General features: G+C 44.3%; 1 protein-coding gene across 1 annotated transcript in view; it reads right to left on the bottom strand.

Annotated features, from left to right (window-relative positions):
- The window catches only part of Lrmda (leucine rich melanocyte differentiation associated), a 1000424-nt gene that overhangs the window by 408504 nt on the left and 569599 nt on the right, over window positions 1-22321 (bottom strand). The window contains exon 5 of the mRNA XM_026390217.1: window positions 16568-16685. Within this exon, the coding sequence (XP_026246002.1) occupies window positions 16568-16685 (118 nt within the window). The remainder of the gene's footprint in view (window positions 1-16567; window positions 16686-22321) is intronic.

The raw sequence follows: 22321 nt of genomic DNA, 5'->3' as shown, positions 1-22321 counted from the left end.
GATAGCAAAAAGTCTGAACTCACTGTCATTTTCCTATGGCTTGAAGATCTCCAGCTGTCGGTAGTGCATCTCAGAATTTCACCCTGCTAGAAAGCTTGTTTCTAATAAAAGTAAAGCATATATATTTATTTATTTATTTCCCCCCCTCTTAAAAGAGCTTCTAGACTCTAGGAGTTCCAAGGATGGTGCCTTCCTCTGGAATTCAAGCATGGTCAACTCTACTCCTCCCTTCCTCCTTGGCCCTGGTCTTTTGTCCTCAGCCTATGGTTTGGGGTGAAGCATTCTGGTCCAGGGGCCAGCCCTCTTCTTCAGTATAGAGAACCAAGCTCTCTTTAGTGGTTGAAGACAAAAGGTGCTGCAAGCTGGACACATAAGATCAAACATTATTTCAAAGGCATGCCATTGCCTCCCAGAGTATGGAGGACATCCAGGTGATGTGTAGCACACACACAAAATATATATACATATGGCCCCAAACTCAACCTACCCAACACAATCTCCGTTAAGCAGATTCAAGAACATTTGGAAGATAACCATTTTCTTTCTAATTCTAGCTGTAGATACATGTTTGTTTGCAAAATAGATCACAAAGCTGCACTGATTCACCCTTGACAAACGGAAGGAGACTGTGGGAGGTGAATTCCATGGTAGCCCCTTTGAAGAAGCTGCCATTGCCATTTTGTGCTTACTGAGGGAACATTAGGTACAGCAATGTGGTTCAGATGACTTGGGGGGTCTCCTTGCCTGAATCATGTCATCCCATCCTGAGCCCAGAATGGCCTCACGATGGCCAAGTTATAGATTGTGTAAGAAAAAGATCTGGGCCAAGAGAACACCTGTGTGATGATGAGCTCACCTTCATTTTCTCTGGAATCTTCAGTGAACGCCTCCCCCCTCCCGGTCTTGGTGCCCCTTATTTGTAAACTAAGGTACCACCTATTCTATCTTTCTCTTAGTATCATGAGGATCAAATGAGATCTTGTATATGGAAATGCTTTTTGAAGTTAATATCTCTTCCTCCTCCCATTCATGACTCATAGGGTAGTAATTAAACACACACACACACACACACACACACACACACATACACACTCTCAGAAAAAATAAAAAGGAAAAGAAAGAAAGAAAAAGTTAAACTGAGCTTTAATTCTGTATCAGGTCATGGGATAAGTGCTTTGAATTTATTATTTTCCTTTCCCCCTTAATCCAACAACATTTTCAGGTAGTTATTTTATTAATCCCATTTCAAAGATCAGGGTAACTAAGACACCAACTTACTTAAACTCCCATAGTATACAGGAACTCTAGAATTTGAATCCAGGTTATTGAACACTAAAACCCGGGTTCTTTGGCACAGCACTATGATATCTCCTCTGAACTCACCAAGGCCAGCTGCTGAGGTACAGCTGTTGGAATCATCTGACCCAGATGTCCACCGAGGGTCTGTGCACAGGCCAAGACACAAAGCTATGTGTGGACCTTCAGATATCATTCAGCTCTACACTGATTCTACAGATGAGCATTTGGAACCTTGTAGGGGAAATAAGACTCACCCCAGAGCCCCCAGGAAGCTGACTGCTGTATGGAGATTTAAAACAAAAAAACAACAACAAAAAAATATTGGTTTGCTGTGACAGAGACCAGCCTGGTGCTAACCAGGTACACTCACTTTTGTTTGGGGGCACTTAACTGAGCTGCTGAGTCAATGTGCTAGGGCTACCACAACAAAATACCATTGGTTAGGCAGCTTAAATAAAAGAAATTTATTTTCTCACAGTTTTGGAGGCCACGTGTCCAAGATCAAGGTGCCTGCATGGCTGATTTGTCCTGAGGCCTCTCTCCTTGGCTTGCAGATGACCACCCTCTTGCTGTCTCTTCACATGGTTGTCCCTCTGTGCACGGGTACCCTCATGTCTCTTTGCATGTCCTAATCTTCTTTCTTACAAGGACACCAGTCAGATTGGATTAGGGCCACCTTTAAAGCCTTATTGTAACTCCGTCACCTCTTTAAACATTCTAACTCCAAACATAGTCATGTCCTGAGATACAGAGAATGAGAGCTTCAATATTTGAGTTTATAGGGGACATTACTTGGCTCACTAGAGCTGTTTTCCTGACTCTTCCAGTTAAGAGTGTTCACGTGCTTGAGTTCTTGCCCATGGAATGGGGGCAGAAGTGGTCCAGGCCACTTTAAAACCAGGCTTGTGAGTCATCTTGCTTTCATGCTGGCTCCAGACATTGGTTGAGCCCAGTGAAGGCCTCCAAGGATCAAGAAAACTGCAGGACCAGAGGGCACAAAGAGACTGGGTTCCCAGCTGACTGGACACTCCTCACTCTCCATATAGGAGCCCTCCGTGGACTGAGACTAGCGAAGCTGCCAAGTTCTGGGGGATGTTTGTTACAGCAGGGAGTCTCTCCCCCACACATCAAGGGTCAGTGAATTTCACCTAACAGGAGAAAGATCCTGCCAGACTGACATCAGATCCAGTCAATGAATAATCCAGGTGGGCCACAGAAAAATGAGGTACCAGGCATCTCAGTGTGCACAGTCCCTGAAACCTCTTCTGACTTACAGACTCCTGTGGGGTCCCCTGGCCCCTCCTTCCTACAAAGGCTAATAACTGGGAGGGGGAGGGAAAGTGTAGATGATAATGATCCCTTTCTTATTTAAACAGGCCATTTTTCTTCCCAATAAATGCATTTTTTTTGTCAGCTCAAATATCCCCCTTTGATAGAAACCTGAAAATAATTAGCCTTAATAGCTCTGCTGTGAATAATGTGCACAAGAAGGAGGTAGATGTTAATAGGAACCTTCTACTCCCAAACTCAGTCACCCTCTTGCCCCCTCCCCCCAAAGAGAAATGTAACAAGAAAAAGATTATAGGTTTAGTGCCACTCGGGAAGAAATGTATATTTGGAATAAATGCATGAAATCCTTTAAAAACAGCACATGCTGAAAACTTCATATTTAGTTTGATTTGCTTTCCAAATCACACAGACTGCACAGTTGCATACAATCTTTAAACAAGTACAACCCCTGAGAAGTGTGGATAGATTTAAGAGAAATAAAAGCAAGATCAGCCAGCTTGTAATCTTCTTTTCTCTTTTTTTCCTCCCCAAAGCTGCATTAAATTGCCTATTGAGAACAATAACATATTTGTGCTTTTATAGGTAGAATGATTGGTATTATGCAAAGATTTGGCTAACAGTCTAAAGGAACATTCACACTGATCAGGACTGCATGCTGTTAATAATTTTCGGGATGCTCTAGGGAACCCATAATTCCACAGGACTACAACATAGCAGGTCAATGCATGCTTTGTAGAAACTCCTTACAGATTCTAAGCTTTTCTTCCAGAACCAAACTAACTGATAGACTCTAGGAAACCTATTGGAAAGATAGTCTTAGAATTATTAATTATCCCTTAGGACCCACATCATCTCTGGCCTAAGTAGGTGCAATGTCTCACCCAGCATGGACTGCCAACTTCAAAGATGGCGCCTTGGAATACAGAGGCTAAAACAGCTCACGTGCCCAAACCATGTGATCCAATAAGACTCACCAGGGAAAATTATCCTAATGACGTAATTTAAAGGAAACACACACAAATGCTGATGCAGGGCTAACAATATTTTATACTCAAAGTTAACATTCAGAAACAGTAAAAAATGAAGTAGTACTTGGACGGTACTTAGATTAAGTTTGACAGAATTTTACAGTCCATAAAAAGAATAAACTTGAAGAATACAAAGTAAACCATAAACTATTAGGTAAAAAAAAAAAAGTAAAGTGTTAAATACATAAAATAAATGGAGGAAGGGATGAAGTTTGAAAGGGAACAAGGGTCATAGTTAGCATGGAGGAGAGTAGGCAAACGGTTTTGTTTGCTAATTTGCATCCTAACATTGTCTGAAAACCATAAACAAAAATGAAGTGGTTTCTTGGCCTTTTAATCTTTGATTACCACACCTATGTCTGGGCCCCACGATTCAAAGACAGTTTCAAATATAGCTTACAATTCCCACATTAGGAAATTCAGAAAGTCCTCCCTAAGGAAGATGGTGGCGGGTAGTAATAACTTGTTGCGTGAACAGAGTCACATCATTTCCAGACCAGCCATTGCATCTGAGCTGCTGAAAAAGCAAGTTGCATGTATGCATGGAGAAACATGGAGCTTGGGAAGCCCGGTGTCCAATCTGCTTCCCAGCAAGGCCTAGAGATACCTCCACACACAGCAACAGACATAGCAGCATCAGAACAGAAAGATCTTTTGTGGTGGTGGATCCATTCCCTTAAACCAATATGTCCTCCTCTCATTTCTGCCATGCTCAGGCCTTTGGGAGTTGAGTGAGACATGGAGCTTCCCATTCACCACATGAAGTCAACACTGATCTCAGGCTCAGTGTTTCAAATTTTCCAAGGCCCATGCTCAACTTATAATAGATTATTACTGCTAGAAGAACCTGAAGCTCTAGCCTGGTACTTTTTTATTTTAAAACATGCTTTTAAAGTTGATTTTCTTTACTAAGCATCTACTTTGTGCCGAGCTTTGTGTCAGATGTTATCATCACCATGAATCTGCCCAGGACATGTTCTCATCTCCATGACACAGCTTGAAGAAGGTAGAGAAATGGAGTGACTTGCCCAAGGTCACCTTTAAGTGATAGAAAGAGATCAGAACCCAAATCTCTGGACTCCTCGTCCAGGGCTCTCAACGCAACTATTCTGCCTCATCCACACAGGGGGACTCAACAGGAACCGATTTTGTGCGGGGGCTATAATTAGTTGTCTGGTCCCAGTTGCTTGCAGGGTAAACAACGTCTGATAAACCCACAACGCTGTAAGTATTTATTACATTGCAACCCAGCTGCCAACTGTCTAACCGTTTTAATAAAAAGCTATTTTCTAAGGTTTATGTTTTATTGCATGTATGACTCCCTTATTGGTTAGCATTTTGGAGTTGTGGAAAAGGTTATGAATTTAGAAACTGGCTGCATTCATATCATATTTAAAACTTAATGCTATTTTATTAAAGACATATGGGCCTCCAAAGTACACATATTAAATGTCATGTAAGAAAAGTAGCAGTTTAAATCATGGTCAAATTCATTTTTGACGTGACTCCTGAGGCTTCCCAAGATCTGAACTATTTCTTTGTAAATCTGGCAGTTTAACCACACTCATAAATCACTTTCAAAGCATATTATTTCTTAATTTTACTGCATTAGAGAGCGTTTGGCCTACACAGTGAACTGTTTGTAGCAGTTATGTGAACAAAGTTGCACATTTAGTCATATAACCTGCAAAGGAAGAGAGAGGAAAAGCAAAGAAGGAAAACTTATCATGCTGGGGTCTGTTTGCTTCTCCCTGTGCATTTTCACCTAGGCAGACACAATTCCCAGTGTTGGGGCTGGGCCTCTGTCACCCCAGAACGTGGAAGTTGCAAGTTGGTACTGCAGCTTTTCTGAACACAACAGAAAAGTGAATCATTTGTAATTTAATCTTTTCTGAAACAAACATTCCATGATTAAAAATTAGAAAGAGTGCAGAAATTAGACTTATTTTTTGACACATTATGGCAAACAGATTTTTTTTTTTTTAACGTGGCTTTAAGTAATTCAGCACTTGGTTGTTTTCTAATTATCCCGAGACCCCATATCTCAACCTTGGGTTTCAAAGCCCTTCTAATGATAGGATAATATTCTCTGGACATGTGTAACAAGCCCCCAGATTTCCCTTCCCAGCTCTCTCCATTTTACTTTGAGAGAGAAGGGAGCTGATCCCAATGACAAATTCCAGGATCTAAACATCGGCCTTGACTTCCAGGTTCGCCAAGGGAGCTGGAGGAGGATTAAGAGAGTTGAGTCTGAGGTCACCCAAATGAAAGAGCTTAAGGGCTTATTTTTGCACCAGGCACACTTCTCCTGAGTTGGGGCCTGCGAGGAGATGGGGCTCCGCAGCTGTCCCCGCAGGGCTGCTCCACTGTCCTCCTGTTTGTGTCAATGACTGTGGAGCCTCCTTTGTAATGTACACCACAATGACCCCCTCATACCTTCTAGGCCCGTGTCCTTCCCCACCATTACCACAGAACACCCAGGCCTTGCTCTGTGCCAGGGACACCACTGAACTCAAGGGCTTGGGTCTCCCCCAGTGAACACAAGGCCTTTTTTGCCTCGCTCATTGCTTTCTGTGTTTTACTGTCATCAGGAAGTAGATGCTTATAAAAGCCCTAGAAATAGTTCATTTAAGTATAAATCTCAGACAACTCAGTTAAGCCAACAGAAATGTAAGGCTCTGCTCTGGACTGAATTGTGGCCTCCTCAAATTCCTATGTTGAAGCTTTATCCTGGATAAGGTCTGTATTTGGTGACAGAGTCATGAAGCTGATGGGGGAGGTAATGAAGGTTAAACGAGATGCTAACCCAGTAGGACTATGGATTTATGAGGAGAGGAAGATTCTTTCCCCCCTCTCTCCCTCCCTTTTGCTTTTCTCACCCAAAAGGAAAACACAGTAAGAAGCTGTAAGCCAGGCATAGAGTTGGTGCCTGAACCCAACCATGTTGGCAACCTGATCTTGATCTTGGACTTCTAGCATGGGAGAAAATAAGTTTGCCTTGTTTAAGCCTGCAGGGTCTTTGAGTTTGGGTTTTTGTTTGTTTGTTTGTTTTTGGTACCAAGGATTGACCCCAGGGGTACTTAACCAATAAGCCATATCCCCAACCCTTTCTATTTGTTAATTTGAGACAGGTGTCACTAAGTTGCTCAGGACCTGGATAAGTTGCTGAGGCTGGCTTTAATCCTGCAATCCTCCTGCCTCAGCCTCCCAAGCTGCTGAGATTGCAGGTGTGCATCACTGCACACAGAGGTCTGTAGCAGTCCAAGCTGACAAATACACATCTCGCCCTCTATCCCAAACTAAAATTACCTTCTGCATGTTCACCCAGGCAAACCAATGCCATAGCAATTCCACAAAGACAAACTATTTTGAAACTGCACAACGAAGAACACTAGTTATGCCTGATTCTACAAACCAAAGACAGTGTTAGCTCCTTCCACAGATTATCTCATTCAATTCGTACAATAGACTTGGAAGGAAGAATATTCCCAGACTTAAAATAATGGAAAAATGGATAACAGAGGTACAAGTTCAGTCTCCATTCCAAACTTAAATGTAATCCCAAAACTTAGAATGGGCCCAGCCCCCACACGCAACAGCAAATTCAACAGCAGCCCATGAACGAATTAAGAATTGTATGTTTTTCATGGAGCACAATAGGCACAATAAATTCAGATTTTAAGCCTTCCCAAAAGAACAGCTGGAGGCAACTGTTTGAATCATGTCAAGAACAAAAATAAAGGTCGGCAGTGGGGAGGAATGAATAAAAATAGGCCAAATAAAACATGGGACAGGTCACCCAGCCAGATAGCCTCTGTGATGATCCAAAATGCCAAACAGTAAAGCAGGAGGTGACTCACTTGTAAATTTCACTCATGAGTTAAAAGCTTCATTAAGTAGAAGCCACACTTTAAAATCTCCCACTTCAAAAAAGAAAGAAAAAATACGGCTTTGGAGCCTAGAAGAGAGCATTAGTTCGCTGTTGAAAAGAAATAATGAGTTCTAATTCAGGTAATGTAGCTCAAAATTTACTGCCATATTTTAAAATGCACATGAAAAATAAAATTATCCTAAAATGTCCTTGGTGAAAAGGCTGAGCATAATTGCTATCACTGACAATGGCACTGAACTTAGCTAAATTAACATCAAAGGAAGCCCCAATTACAGAGCATCTGTGCGTTATTGATGGTGCCCTGTCTGTTCATCTAAGACACTCTACTGTAAGGAACAGAAAAGCAAATAAAAGAGCTAATTGTACCACCAGCCTTCAGGGACCCCAAGGGCAGACCTGCCCTATCTTGCTTGTGAAATGCCACTTGTCTTGGTCAGAATGACAAAAAGGGATGCATTTGGAAACCAGGAGTGGACATGGGCCCTCAAGGTAAGCTACAGTGACCACAGGTAGGCAAAATAACAGAGAGGCCCAAACCAGCTTCTGACAGCTCCCAAGCAGGAGCCAATGACTGTATAGAAACTTGGATGTGATTAGAGGCTTTGGTGGGAGAAACAGGCAGGAAAATAGGTTCTCTTTGCTTTTCAGTGAAACTTTTAATGTTGAGAGGCACCTTTAGGGGTAGAGATTACTTTTTTTAAAATGAGAAGAAGCTTTCTTCTTCTAACTATCTGCTCCCTCAATGAGCCTACTGTTTGAAAAAGGAAGTGCCATTGTTTGAGCTCCTACTGCATACTGGCCACATGTGTCAACTTTTTATTCCCAACTGTGTGAAGACTTTAAACTCTCTTCAAGTTGGATAACCTTGATGTTCTCTTACTACTTTACCCTATCCACTGACTTTGCTTTGGGGTTTAACAACAAAAAGTAAATGTTAAGTCTTAGAACATCCATTTCATCACTAATCTCATACGAGTTTTCTCCTATACATTCTGTTTAAAGTTTGCCATTTTTGTCTGTTAATAACAGGCAGTTTGGAAATAATCAGAACTCCAAAGTAGGAAATGGGATCGTGCGGTCCTCAAGTTCTCCTTTTTTCTTCGTCATGCACTTACAAAAGACATTCACATGTAGTCAATGTTTGCTGAAGAATGATGCTCACAATTTTTTCCCCAGTGGCCTGGAAGCTGTGTGGTTGACCACTGCCCTGTCAATACTGCAGGCTTCCCTGCCATCTGGGATGCCTGACTGCCCAAAGGTTCAGTACCTACAATGAGATGTTTACACAGGCTAGGGGATGAGGGCTTTCTAAAACAGCAACAATCCAGGAAGTTGCAGAGTTCAGAAGTATAGATGACCAGATCCTGGTGCACCTGAGGAGCAGGAACACCAATGCCACCATGATCTTCCTTTTGCTAGTATAAGTCAGTCACCAGTCTTTTTGCTCTGTTCATAGGCAAGTTGCTCCTGCATTTCTAAGATGCTCCTGCATTTCCAAGATGCTCCTCATCTCCGACCTGGAATCATGAGGATGGGGTAGGCAGTGGAGAAAACCTTCTTAAGGATAAGATGGTGCTCAGGTTAACCAACACACCTGCCACTGGAGAGCAGCTTGCTGCCAAGCCCCAAAGCTGCACACAGAACCCAGAGCCACATTAGTTTTAAATGTGAATAACCTCAAATCAGCACTTCAACTAGACTCTCCAAGAGTTTCTTAACAAAGCATCTTAATTTTCTTTTCCTCTTTCCTTTCAATCTCAAAATTTTTAAATAAGAAGAATAAGAACCTGAATTGCAAAAGCAAAATGCCAAAAACCCTCTTCCGAAGTAGATCAAGAAAACATCAGGCTGGTAATGTGCAGATTATAGACATAATCGGCTATTAAGGCTCCATCTCAGTCATTACCAGCAATCACACAATGAAGGACGTTTCACGGCCCAGTTTAGGAGCCTTAAATTCACTCCTTAAAACAAAGATCACTGATCCCATAGGGGAAAGGATCTTTGGGGTAAGAACATATCAAAGGACACTGTGGAATGCCATGGCCTCGTTGCCAGGAGGGTCACCACTGGATCTCTGGCACCACTGGCTTTCCTCTCCCCTCAGCTCTCAGAGCAGCAACTGGTATTGCACAGATTCCCAAAGTGCCAAAGAGGCACTTTCTCTACTCAGAGCAGAGCTGCTCCCTCTGCCCAACACCCAGGGACCCAATCACAGAAGTGCCCAGACTTTCATTCAAATCCAGATCATCTGTTTCCTCATTTATAGATTTAAGGTCAGGGATAAAATCTGAGACAAAATGGAGAGGTTGTTGGTACAATATTTAGTGAACACTTGGTGTATGCTGGATATTCTAACTAACATCAGGAACATTTCCATGCACCCAATAATGTACCACTAGGCAGCCAGCTGACTGTTCGGCTGGACTTGCTATCTTAATTAAACATCCAGAAAGCCTATGGGAATTGAGGCTGTGGCACCAACACCAACTACCACCATCAGCCTCACTGAACCCCATGTTTTGTATAGAGAAAAGCCCTGATGCAGGTGGCCAGGGAAGCATCAGAAGGCAGATATATTGCTAGGATGGCCAGTTAATAGAATGGTCAGTTTTCTGCAGCCACACTGGATTCAAAATCCTAGTGATTCAGCACAAGCATTTCCTCCTTGTGTAGAGAACGGTGGTTGGCCCTAATGGTTTGGCTTCAGGCATGAAGTCAGGTTTGGGTCTGGTCAATGTGTCTCTCATGCCGTGTTCATAGCAAATGTCAGATGTGTGAGAGCGGAGAGTAGAAACACATGGTGCTCCACAAGGTCTTGGCCCAGAATTGGCATGCTGTCACTTCCACTCATGTCCCATTGACCAAAAGCATCACACGGCCATGGCCAAGGCCAAGGTCAATGGGACAGGAAAGTATACTCCTCTCTTACAGCAGGAGCCATAGTAAGGACAGAGGGGAAGAAACAATTTTAGGCTAGTAATATGGTCTACCACACGTTTCCCAATTTGGGGGTTCCAGCAGCTGCATGGACTCTTAAATCATTCCCCATGCTTTAAAAGGGCCACTAACATCCATGACCCTCTTGACAATAGGTCTGACCAAATATCTTCAGAGAGAAGTGAACACTTGCGAGAATGGAAAGGGGAATAGCATGGAGCTGGGCTATGCAGTGCCGTGAAGGTTAATGGCTGCCTTGGAAACAGCATCTTCCCAGGCACTGGACTTCACTGAGAGTGGTGTCCACTCTGTGCTCAGCACCAGGTGAGGCCCTAGAGACTTCTGGGAGTGGCTCTCAGAAGCACCTACAGTCCGTGCCACTTTCCCTCCCTCTGTTGTAGATTTCAGTGCTCCATCTTGAGGGTTTTGCCAGGACACTGGAGCCGTGGCGTTCCTGACAGTCCAACCTTAATTTCAGAGGGTTGCTGCTCAAATACAAGGCTACAGGAATTGCTTCCAACGGATATACTCTGAAAGCACTTACTGTAGACAACGGATGTCTTGGTGTTCAAAATAGAGAAATACAAAATCCTTCAGTGATTCCCCCTCAAATGAATGTGACAAACTGTGAAGTCAGAAGTTAGGGATGACAAACAAACAAACTGCAAATGTCTGTCTTCTGGAGTGTTTCTAAACACACACCGCCCAAGTATTTCCCCCCCGAAAAAAGAAATTACTTAAAAATTTCTCTGCTTCAAAATTTACTACACAGAGACTGAATATGGAATCTGAAGGTGTCTCTAGATAAGAAACATCTGTGCAAAAACAGAAGAGAACCATAAAACATTAACATATTCAGGTAGTTAGAAATATCCAGAAAAATCATCAACATTCTTAGTTTCTTTCTGCATGTTGGCACTGTAGAGAACTTTGAACATAGATGGGCTAATTGCCTCTTCAACTGCATGGGCATGTGCTTGCAGTTTACAATATTTATTTATGGGCAGGCCCTGGCTTTATGTAAAAAAAAATAGAGTAAAGGTTAGTAATTGTAATAAATCCAAAAGCAGTTTCTGATAACCTTTCATGTGTTTGCAATTGGACTAGATGGGGGTAACAAAATATCAAAGACATTCACACTGTAGTTTAGGAAAAAGTAGCACTTAGGAGAGTGCTAGAGTAGGTATATAAAAAAAAAAACAGGTGAATCAAGCCACTAGGTAGTGCTCCTTCAGAGTACAGACGAAACATAGTCGCAGCTAAGATAGGGAAAACCTCATTTTAACTATACACAGACTACATTGTAGGGCTCCCATCACATTTTCTGAAAAAAAGGTATTTGTTGTGTTTCAAAGCCCTACTGTGAGCAGGTGAGTTCTGAGGGGAGGAAGACTTGGGGAATGGCCCCTGTGATGGGGAATGGCAGCTTCAGATCATGCTCTTGCCTCGACAGAACTGCTCCCCAATGGCAGGGCCAAGTCATAGGGATCATGACAGGCGTAGAATTTCCCATCATAAATAATCTCCAGGTAAATCCTCTGAAAAAAACAAATATACAATTCAGAATCTATTCACGCTTTCATGATGGATCTCCCAAAGTGCTCTGTCATTCACAGTTCATTCTTTTGGTGAATACTGACTGTGCCTCTGCTATAGGCCAGGCACCGGAAATGAGGGAATGGGGCCCAGTTCCTGCCTTCGTGGGGCTAGCATCCCAATGGGTGAGTGGCTCCCTCACCCCATCAAAGAGCTGGCTCCCCTGTGATTCCACTCCCTGTCAGCCTCCTCGGTTGCCTTTTTCATGGAAACCCCAAAACACAGACACAGATGGAAGAAAGGGAATTAGGATCTCACTCCAAGAATCAAGTGCAGGATGGTGCAGTGTAGTCACAGGAACAGGTAATCTTGGATGCAAATAACTTTCAACTTTCAGTTCATTTAAGGATGAGACTAAAAGATTTCCAGGAGGTGCACATCACTCTGAAGCATATTCCTTTAGCATATCCCTCTTTCTCCCTCTGCTTTCTCTCCCTTTGCCTCGCTCTCCCCCTCTAGCTCGCTCGCTCGCTCTCTCTCTCTCTCTCTCTCTCTCTCTCTCTCTCTCTCACACACACACACACACACACACACACACAAATACCCTCCCTTTCAAATACCCCAAAATACATACACACAAATACACAATCTATGCAAAGCTACCCAAATATACTAATCCACACATGATGGAGAACCCAGGCATGCCCCCACAAAGGAAGATCTGACATTTTCAAGGACACATCAACACTCCCAAACATATCTGTTCCACACCTTACATTCTCTTATATAGGAAAATGGCCACAAAGAAAAGCAAAAGCACACAAGACAGTCACTTTCTAACATAGGTTGTGATGCTCAGGCCGGCTGCCCCCGTAGCTGTTCTCCCCACGGTTTCTCTAAGGTTCTGAAGATTAAACAGTTGGTAGCCAACTTTGTATACATGCCTGTAAACAAGAGGGCTCCGCTTTAAATAATTATGTCAAAGAAATGACAACTGTGCTCTTTGCCAGAACAGGGATGAATAATTACAAAGCCAGGACATAATTAAGCAATTCTGACTGTCGGATTTTTGAGCTGTCTCTCTGATGTGCAGGGCTGGTGTGCCCGCCACCCATGCCCTCCTGGACGGGCCTCTGCACTCCTTTGATCTAGGTTTCCCAGTGCGGCCAGGGTGGGGTCATGGTCTGGTTATTACAGAAGTCTTTCGGGGGGGGGCTCACACTTCTCTGTATCCAGCTGCATGCTCTCTGTGTTGACAATGGTACAATTCAATGGTCAATATTTAACAAGATATAATTCCTTTAAAATTCTGGAAAATGAGCAACTCTTAGATATTGCAGGTCCATTAACTAATCACACACACGTGCCTGCGTGAGACTCAGGGAGAGCCTGTTGTCACATTACCCATCACCTCCTAATGAATGACAACATCTTTCTGTAGAACAACAACAAAAAAATACAACAAAAGCCAAAAGGCAGCAATGAAGGAAGAACCGTGTCATCGGGAGAGAGAGGAAGGGAGTACTTGCTCTCAAGTGCCAGGGCCTGCCAGGTACCCAATCAAACCTTGGTGACACGGGGGTTTATTAGTTCCTGGCTGATCTTGCATTTGCGTCAGCCGAGAACACCCAGCCTGCCGTTCCCTACCTCCGAGGCAAGGGTTGCAACTGGAGAGGCATTTTCCATTCTCCCAAATACTTTATGTCAGGAATAAAATGAAAACAGCTCCCCAAATCACGGCCCCCTTGATCATCCATCAGCACATTCTGCTGAATAAGCACAACAGGCCGCTGCCATCTCCAAAAGGACAGAGCCAACTTGAGATCCGGATTCCTTTATGAAAAATAGGTCTTTGCCATGTGTGCTCTGCACAGCCTCGGCAATTCACAGGGAGGAAATTGTTCTTCTCTTAGAAGCCGACTCTGGGTGTACACAGGCCTCCCTGAGCATACATATGCATATGTGCACAGAGACAGACTGTGCCTATACACACGTGCCTAGGAACAGAGAGTGCACACTGTGAAGAGGCCAGGACCAGCCTTTTTCAGGCAATTTATTAATTCAGCAAGGAGCTCTTTCTCTCAGTGTGGATCTCTGAAAACAACAGGGAATCGCCTGTCACTCAAGAGGCATGCGGTGTGATGCAAAACCACTAACACTGAATCTGCTTGTGCTCTCCAAGGGCCATGATGGAAATAGAACACCTAACCAGAAGCCCAAAACCCCGGGTCTGTTCCCAGAGGTGCCTCTTCAGGACTGTAGGGCCTGCTCCCATCGCTGCTTCCTGTCCGCAGGTCCCACATCCACGAAATGAGAAAGTCAGCTGAGTGATTTCTGAAGTCCTCTCTGGTTTGGAAATCATATGACACTACAAAAAGGGAACCAGAGGTCTCCACCTGTAGATTTTTGCCTCTCTCCTCAGACAATTAACTGGCATTTTTGAAGTTTAGTAAGGATTTTAGAGTCAATCACACAAACATGAGCCAATTCTATAATTGATTAGAAACTAATTGGGAACACTGAAGCTGCTAATACCTCTGAGAAATAGCTAACGCCAGATTTGAAGAAGACATTCCCAGTCACCCTCAAAGGCAGGAGAGGATTCCAATTCCCTCCACCCCTGTTTTACAGAACAAAAAAAAAAAAAAACCAAAAAAAGTCCTACTTTTATCTCTCAATTTAGGCCTTCCTATGAAGTTTTGTTTGAACAAAGAGATCCACAGGGAGAAATGTTTAGCTCACTGCTCGGGGTAAGAAAACAGGGAGACGGAGGTCAACTTCAGGGCTAGCAATTCCTAGCCAGGTGACCTGGGGAAGCCCGGCGAATTTCTCTGGGCCTGAGTTCCCTCATCTGTAGAGTGAGCAAATGGCCCCTCTCTCCTACCTTAACAGGGTTACGTGAAGTTCCACAAACCTATAGACAAAGATCCCCGGAACAGGGTAGGCACACACTGAACACCCCATCTAAGCACAGTGGATGCTCCAATTATTACTCCTCGGATTTCCAATGATAATGTACAGCTTCCCATGCCAAAGGCAAATGACAGCAGGAGAAATCCTGATCTCCTCTGTATGGTGTGCACATGAAAGTGGGAAATGTAGGGAGGGCAGGCAGGTTAGGACCCAAAATATTACAAAGAGTTTATGCACTGTACTTCGCTGGGGTCAGCTATCTGTGGAATATTTTCATGGAAGGAAGAAAGGAAGGAAGGAAAGAAGGAAGGGAGGGAGGGAGAGAGGGAAGGAAGGAGGCCAAGAAATAAATTCTTTCATTTGGACAAAATTACAAAAGCTGGAATAACTAAAGGCAGTCATGGGCAATATGTCAAATCTGTGCCTCAATAAGGAGAACTGTTAACACTTTAATAGCTATGAAATGAATCACTCGATTAATTTCCCACATGCTGAAACAGGTAACAATACATTTATCTGCCAGTATTATACCCTCCGTATCATATATTTCCACAACTGTTAGCAATTTTATTCAGCATAACGGGAAATCAGTTGCACCTCATGGATTCAGGGAAGGAAAGTGGCCTGAGGTCTGCTGCCAACTGAGCAACGTGATGGAAGAGGTTTCGTTATTCTGCTCTGGTTGGCTTTTGTTTGTTTTTTCTTTCTCCCCCTTAATCACTTGCAAGACATGTACGGAGGGCCATAAGTCAATAAGTGAGGACAAACTAGGCCTCTAGGGTTTCTGTGCCGGTGTTTTCAACACACAAACTACAATCTCATGGGAGGTGACTATATAGCTCCATAGAGCTCCAGGGTGTTGATGGTTCTCCAAATGGGTCATCAGAGGTCATTGTGTCCATTCCCCAGCCTCTGTTTTCATGAAAGGACCCAAACTCTTCCAAAAGAGATCATTGTACAGGCCTTCAGGAAAATATCCATGTGTCTGAATCCAAAACCCCAAGCCTAATCTCCCCTGCCTCATAGAAATAGCCATTAGGATGTCACGTACATGGCCTCCCTACAGACTCAGCTGGTAAAGGAAAGGTCAGCAAACTCCATCTGATGACCTCTGGAGAGCTACACATGGTGAGCCCACGCCAGCCCTAGGACATGTCGTCAGAAAGCATCACCTTGTGTGCTAAAAGTATCTCAGGAGCTGCAGAGTTCGCCCCTGTCATGGAAGGAGATCACTCATTTCTAGCTCCCCTTTGGCTGCAAGAAAGAAGAGCCTGCTCTGGAGGACTGTAGGGATCCTTCCCACCCCAGAAATAGGCAAATTCCAATGCTTCCTCCTTTCTTAGCTCCAGACCTATAGAGGCCCCACTATGGAAACTTTGGAAGGTGGCCTAAAGTGCACCCTCAGATTTCCCTCTGAGCTGCATATGGTACTGCTTTATTAGTTGAGATCATTTTACAAATAAGGCCCCCTTACACTGGATCCCAGGGAGACCCAATGTATATCCAATGCCATTTCACATTTGGCCCAAAGTACATCGATGGATGAATCCCTGGTGTGAGATCCAGCCTGCATTCTAAACTCACAGGAGGATGTTATTCCATGCTCTGGAGGGTGACCAGTGCCCTGATATATAAATCCCTCATGAAGAACAGTGAGTAGGTAGCTCACCTTGGGCTTCACCACCTTCATGAAGGCCCCTCTGACCAATGCCTCTTCTCTTTCTTGTCTGGTTACTTTCTGGGCATCCAGAAACTTCAAGTTAGGCAGCTTGTGCAGAACAAAGCATCTGGAAGAGAAGAGTCAGAAAGGACTCAGGAAGGGAGGGGCTAAGACTCCAGAACCAGGCAATTAGAACCAGAACCAGCCTTAGGAATCTACCAGTATGTCTTCAGCAATTTAGATCTCAGCTGCTAAATCACCTCTCATCTTTCACGATGTATGAACAATCATTCAAATGGTTCTATCTTAGAAACAAGTCAACTTAAGAGACACATGTTAATGACTGTACTTCACTTGAAGGTAGACCCACACCCCTTACCTGAATCAGCCATTAGGACCTTATCAATATATTCCCCTTCTTTCATTCTGGAAAGTGAACCTGGCTGCTTGCTGCACAGGGAGCTCCCAGTAAAATCGAGCTACCCCTTGATTGTACCATTTATGTCACCACCTTTCCTGAGAGTCCTCTGCATCAGTCTCATCTCTGAGACGATAACAGGTCTTCAATGTGGAGCTCAGACACAAGACCTTTATTTTCCATCCAGACAATCAACAAGAATGTAATAACCAGGACAGCCATGGGAGAAGTCAGGAACAGGGGCAGATGAGAAATGCTTCCTCAAGGATACAGACAGGGATCCTGAGGACATTTGCTCTGAGGACATCATCACTGGGTTAGAGCCACACTGGCACTATGAAGATTATCAAGGAGAAGCAAGGAGAGTTGATTTCAAGGGGATATTAATAGCCCAACAACTGCTCGGTGGCCTCTCTTCCCTTTGCGAAGATGCTTTGGTATTCATTATGGACTGCAGGAATAAGCCAGTGGCAATGTGGGTGATGAACTCTCCTTAAGTGATATAGATAGGGAGTTTACGAGAAGATATACTTGGCCATACAGAATCTAGACACCCGTCTATACTTCTCCCACATCAGTGAGTTACCAAATCAGATACTTTCCCTCAAGTTCCCATGCTCCATCAATCAAACAAGCAACTGTTTAGACTCTATCCTGCTTAAGTAGAAAAAGTGAGTAGCCACTGTCAAGAGCAATGGATTAGCTCCAAGGAAATCTGTCACTTCCTTTCTGCACCAACCACCTCAGTACTCACCCATCATCAAGCCCCAACCTCCACAAAAGTTACTTCTTCACCTCTAGCCCACATCCCTTTCTTCTCCCTCAGCTTTCCTAGAATACACTGTCAATACCATACTTCTCTATTTTCTTGGTGTTCATTGATGTCCTTAGCCAAACTATAAGCTTCTTGAAGGCAGGGACAAATTTCCTTGTTTACCCTCACCACCTCTTAAAAACTCACATTAGAACAGACTCATTAACATAACCCTTTATTCTAGTTTCCCTATATTTCTTGATCTTCTACTATGTGCCAGGTGCTAGCGATAAGGAGGAGATTATGATATGGTTCCCACTATCAAAGAGGCTTTTAGTGTAATGGGGAAGATAAATTCATACAGAGAAATGAGAAATCAATGTAGCTAAATGCCAGAGGGTATGACCAGAGCAGTTATGGGAGTGAAGAGAAAGAGGCCTGCAATACTCTCTGAATAACTGAAATCTAAGGGGGGAAAGAAGGGACAGAAAACCTCAAACAGACTTCAAAGAACCAAATCCACAAGCACTTAGCCTTTTGGAAGCAGAGATGCCTGGGGTATGCAATGAGCCTGGGGTTCCCAGAGTCACCACCCACCTTCTCAAGGTGATCCTGTCTCCAAGTGCCCTTCTTATATTTGTCCAGATTAAAGACCTGAGGGATCACTCAAAAGCCAGAGATAACAGTTTAAAAGCCTCCAGTGACAGCCTTCGTGTTCCTCATTGTCCAAGTCAGAACGGTGCAAAACTTCTTCTGGGAGGCTTTTCCTCTGGCGCACTGTCCACCCCAAAGCCTCAGGACCTGGAGTTGGACTCCCTCCTTCCTGCTTCCTCCCTGGCCTCCATCCATCACCCCCTTTCCTGTCTCTCCCTAAGCCTCTCTCTCTCCAAATGCCCCCTAGCCGCCTCCAAAATCAAGAAAGTGTCCCCAAGGGCCCCGATGTCCTCTCTATTCCTCAGTAGAATCCCCACCGGCCTCACACTGTCAGAGAGAACTTCCATCTTCTGCTTGTAGCGGCAAAGTCTCGATGACAACAGAGTCTTTCAAAAAAGACATGTACAGACAGCAACAATATGTCAGGAGTGACGCTCCAAGGAGTAAAGACACCCACTAAGTGTAGGGTGGGAAAAGATGAATATTCAGGTGAAGAAAACATCAGTATTAGAAAATCAGCCAATGTTTAATGATGGAGTGAAAGATGCCTTCACGGGGCTGGCAGGAGCCTCGATGACAACAGACCGCACATTGTCATTTCGCCTCACTTTGGATCACAGCCCTGAAATCAAAGGAGAAAGACAGAGAGAGGTGCTGGCTTTTAAGCTAGTTAGAAATTTTAGATGACAAAGAGCTGCTGTTTTCTGAGTGCTCTTCTCATACAATCGAAGAGACAGCCCATGTCGCAGGCTGCCAATCACCCCCGGAGCTCAGGGTGAATGGACTCCCACCTTGTGGGGCCAGCCTGGGCTTCCAAGGGGGTCGCTGCTCAGAGAGGTCTGGGGATACTGGGGAGACTCACTGCCAAGAGTGGGGTGTGAGGCTCGGCCCAGGGTGCAAAGTTGCCTCTGCTAGAGGTGCCTTCTTCCATTCACTCCCACAGTCAACAAATAATTATAGAGCAGCTACCACCTGCCAGGAGCTGCTGAGGGAAAAAAAAAATGTGATGAACACAACAGAAGGTTTCTGCTCTCAATGAGCTTATGTTCTAGCACAGCGGTTCTCGACTTTTGAGCAGGCATCAGCAGCCCCCGGAGGCTTGTTAAAACACACGTCGCTGCACCCCATCCCCAGAGTTTCTGATTCAGGAGGTTTGGAGTGGGGCCTGGAATTTATGTTTCTAATAAGTTCCCAGGTGATGCTGCTGTTGCTGTCCTGCTGAGCACCAATGTCCTCGTGAAAATAACAACACGAGGAATAACAGTCTGGGAATGATGAGCGTGGGGAGACGGCCCATGGTCTCCTTCCCAGGTCCCGCTAGCAATCCGCCCTGGCCCAGTGTCTGTGGTTTGCATGGCTCAGACAGTGGCCTGGTCTACCACATCCTCCTGCCCCATGATGGCTCAGCTCTGGCTCCACACATGATTGCCAAGTGATAAGTCAGTGGGCTTCCTGCCTGCCTGTCCCATCCTGGTCTTGGGAGATCTATTTCCCTTTGTTCTGGGTCATGACAGGGTGTCAAAAGGCGCAGCTTCAATCCTGAGTGTAATACAAGTTTGCCATAAAAATACAAGAGAGGATTCCCGAAGCCACAGAATGAAGGCTTTTACAATATCAATTCAACCCTTGTAAATTTAATCCAGGGTTATTTGTTGCACCAAAATCTCTTTACCGTGATGTATTACTTAGTTACTGGGGTTATCACAGCCGTATCCTAAAGTTGCATAGTACATAAAACATTTCAGTTAACAATGCAGGAAGGTTAACTCCCCCAGATAACCTGCAATCACAAGGGCTAGTCCAGATGACGTCCTTCTGTCAGCTTCCGAGAGCTATTGATGGTTCAATCAGTTTGTTTTGAAGGTAAAGTACAACAAAAGGGCAGTAAACTTATTCAGACTGTCAACAGGGGCTATCGGGAATGGGGCTTGCAGGTAAGTAATTCTGGGTGTTTTAAGGCTATTATCAAACAGCAATGGTTGAAGGAAGAGACAGCTACTAATAACACAGAAGGCAGCCATCATAAACCACTTTATGGCAGAAACCTCCGTCTATAAATCCTGCGACACCCGGAGACAGCTTCAGATTTATAAAACTGCTTGTTAAGCCGGGGCACTGCTTAATGAAAAGAGATCCGTCTAAGTTCCAAGTCTCACGTCCAGAGCTCCAGAGGGCGACTCCAATTTTCCTGACCTTCTCAAGGTGGCTGGGGGGAAGCCCCTAGGGCTGGGGTGGTGGGAGCTGGAGCCACTCCTGGCTGTGATATGGAAGGTGAGGTTATCAAAAGGAGAGCAGGGGGCCCTGGGAAGGTGTTTAAACACCCATTTGTCTCTGTCCGAAAAGAGATTTCTCAAAAGTGAGAGACCAGCACCCAGAGCTTTCCAGGTACTCTCTCTTTTCATGAAGAATATTCCATTTTTTTTTAAAGGACTCCTCTAAGGAGAGAGGAAGACTGGAATGGGGAGAAAAGATACATCTGGAAAGCTTTTTGTTTCTCTTTGTTTTGCACCAAAAATCAACTTTTTTTTTTTTCCTGCTCCAATCCCAGTGCTCTGGCATTTTTCATGTAGACCTCAAAGAGAGAGATGATCTTTCCTCCTACCCCAACTTATTACCCCAGGAAGAGGGTATAGTCACAGAAAAACCGTGATGGGTCTCCAGTATCTGCAGTATTGGGTGGGGGTGGCCACCATGTTTCTTTCTCTGACATTCTATTGGAGAAATAGCAAATTTCCAGGTGTTTTTTTTTTTATTTGTCTGTTTTCCCTCTGGTACTGAGAATTGAATTCACTGAACTACATTCCCAGACCTTTTAAAAATTGTTTTTAAATTTTAAGACAGGGTCTCTCCATGTTGCTGAGGATCTTGCTAAGTTGCTGAGGCTGGCCTCCAACTTATGATCTTTCTGGCCCAGCCTCCCCAGCCTCTGGGATTTCAGGTAGGTGTCACCACACCCAGCTCTAAGCTTCTAGCTCTTACAGGGGCCAGGCTTGGGGTTCCTGGACACATGTTCTATTTCTTCCCACTTAGGGCATCCTACACTTCCTCTTGCACAGTGAGTTGGGAGACAGAGCAGAAGCTACAAATGCACAACCTGGGCTCCAAAAGGCAGCCAAAGGGGACCCAACAACTGTTTCTAACCCTTCACAAAGCACAACAGAACTGGGCAAGGATGCTAGCAAAATGTGGCACTTCTTTGCTGCTGTCTTAACAACATCCACTCCATTTATAACATAGGCTATCTCCTTCTGATCAAAAGCACTGATCAGCTGCTAAATATGTCTCATTAATAAAAGAAAAAGTGTTAGCAATGGCTTATGTGCTGCTTATTTGAAAGACCAAGGCTTTTGAAAGGGGGAGAAAATTAAAAGGAGGGAAGACCTTCATAATGAGAAACTTGGGGCCAACAGGGCACAGGAAAGAACCCAGGCAGTGAGCTTATTTTGCTGGGTGATCTTGGTTCTGTTTCTGTGGCCTTCCAGAGCCTCGGTTTCCCTATCTGCACCATGGAGGGTTGGGCCAAACGACATGCAAGCCTCCTTTGAACCTTACCTTGCTTAAAGTCTACATGCCTCAGAATTGATTTAAAATAAATACATTCATACTATCCCATCTTGTTACACCAATTTCCTTATATAACCACCTCCCCCCCAAGCCTCCAGGTATAGGGTGGTGAGAAAAAGCCAATAAAGACCAAGAAGTAATGAACAAACACTGTGAGTGGAATAGCTCCAGACGCTCAAAGAGATGACAATGATCTCACTCTAATGAGCCGAGGTGAGCTCACCTACAGCATTAATGAACGCCTGACAACTGGCAAAGGCCAGCTGATTTCCCTCACAGTTCACCGGCAGCATGTTTGAAGTCTCTGTGCAAACAATACACCCACAGGACAGTCCAAGGCCCTCTACAGAGGGTAACCGGCAATTACTCTGTG

This window comes from Urocitellus parryii, chromosome 5, assembly GCF_045843805.1.
Source record: "Urocitellus parryii isolate mUroPar1 chromosome 5, mUroPar1.hap1, whole genome shotgun sequence".
In the NCBI taxonomy this organism is placed as follows: Eukaryota; Metazoa; Chordata; class Mammalia; order Rodentia; family Sciuridae; genus Urocitellus; species Urocitellus parryii.
This window is presented reverse-complemented; position numbering and strand designations above follow the sequence as displayed.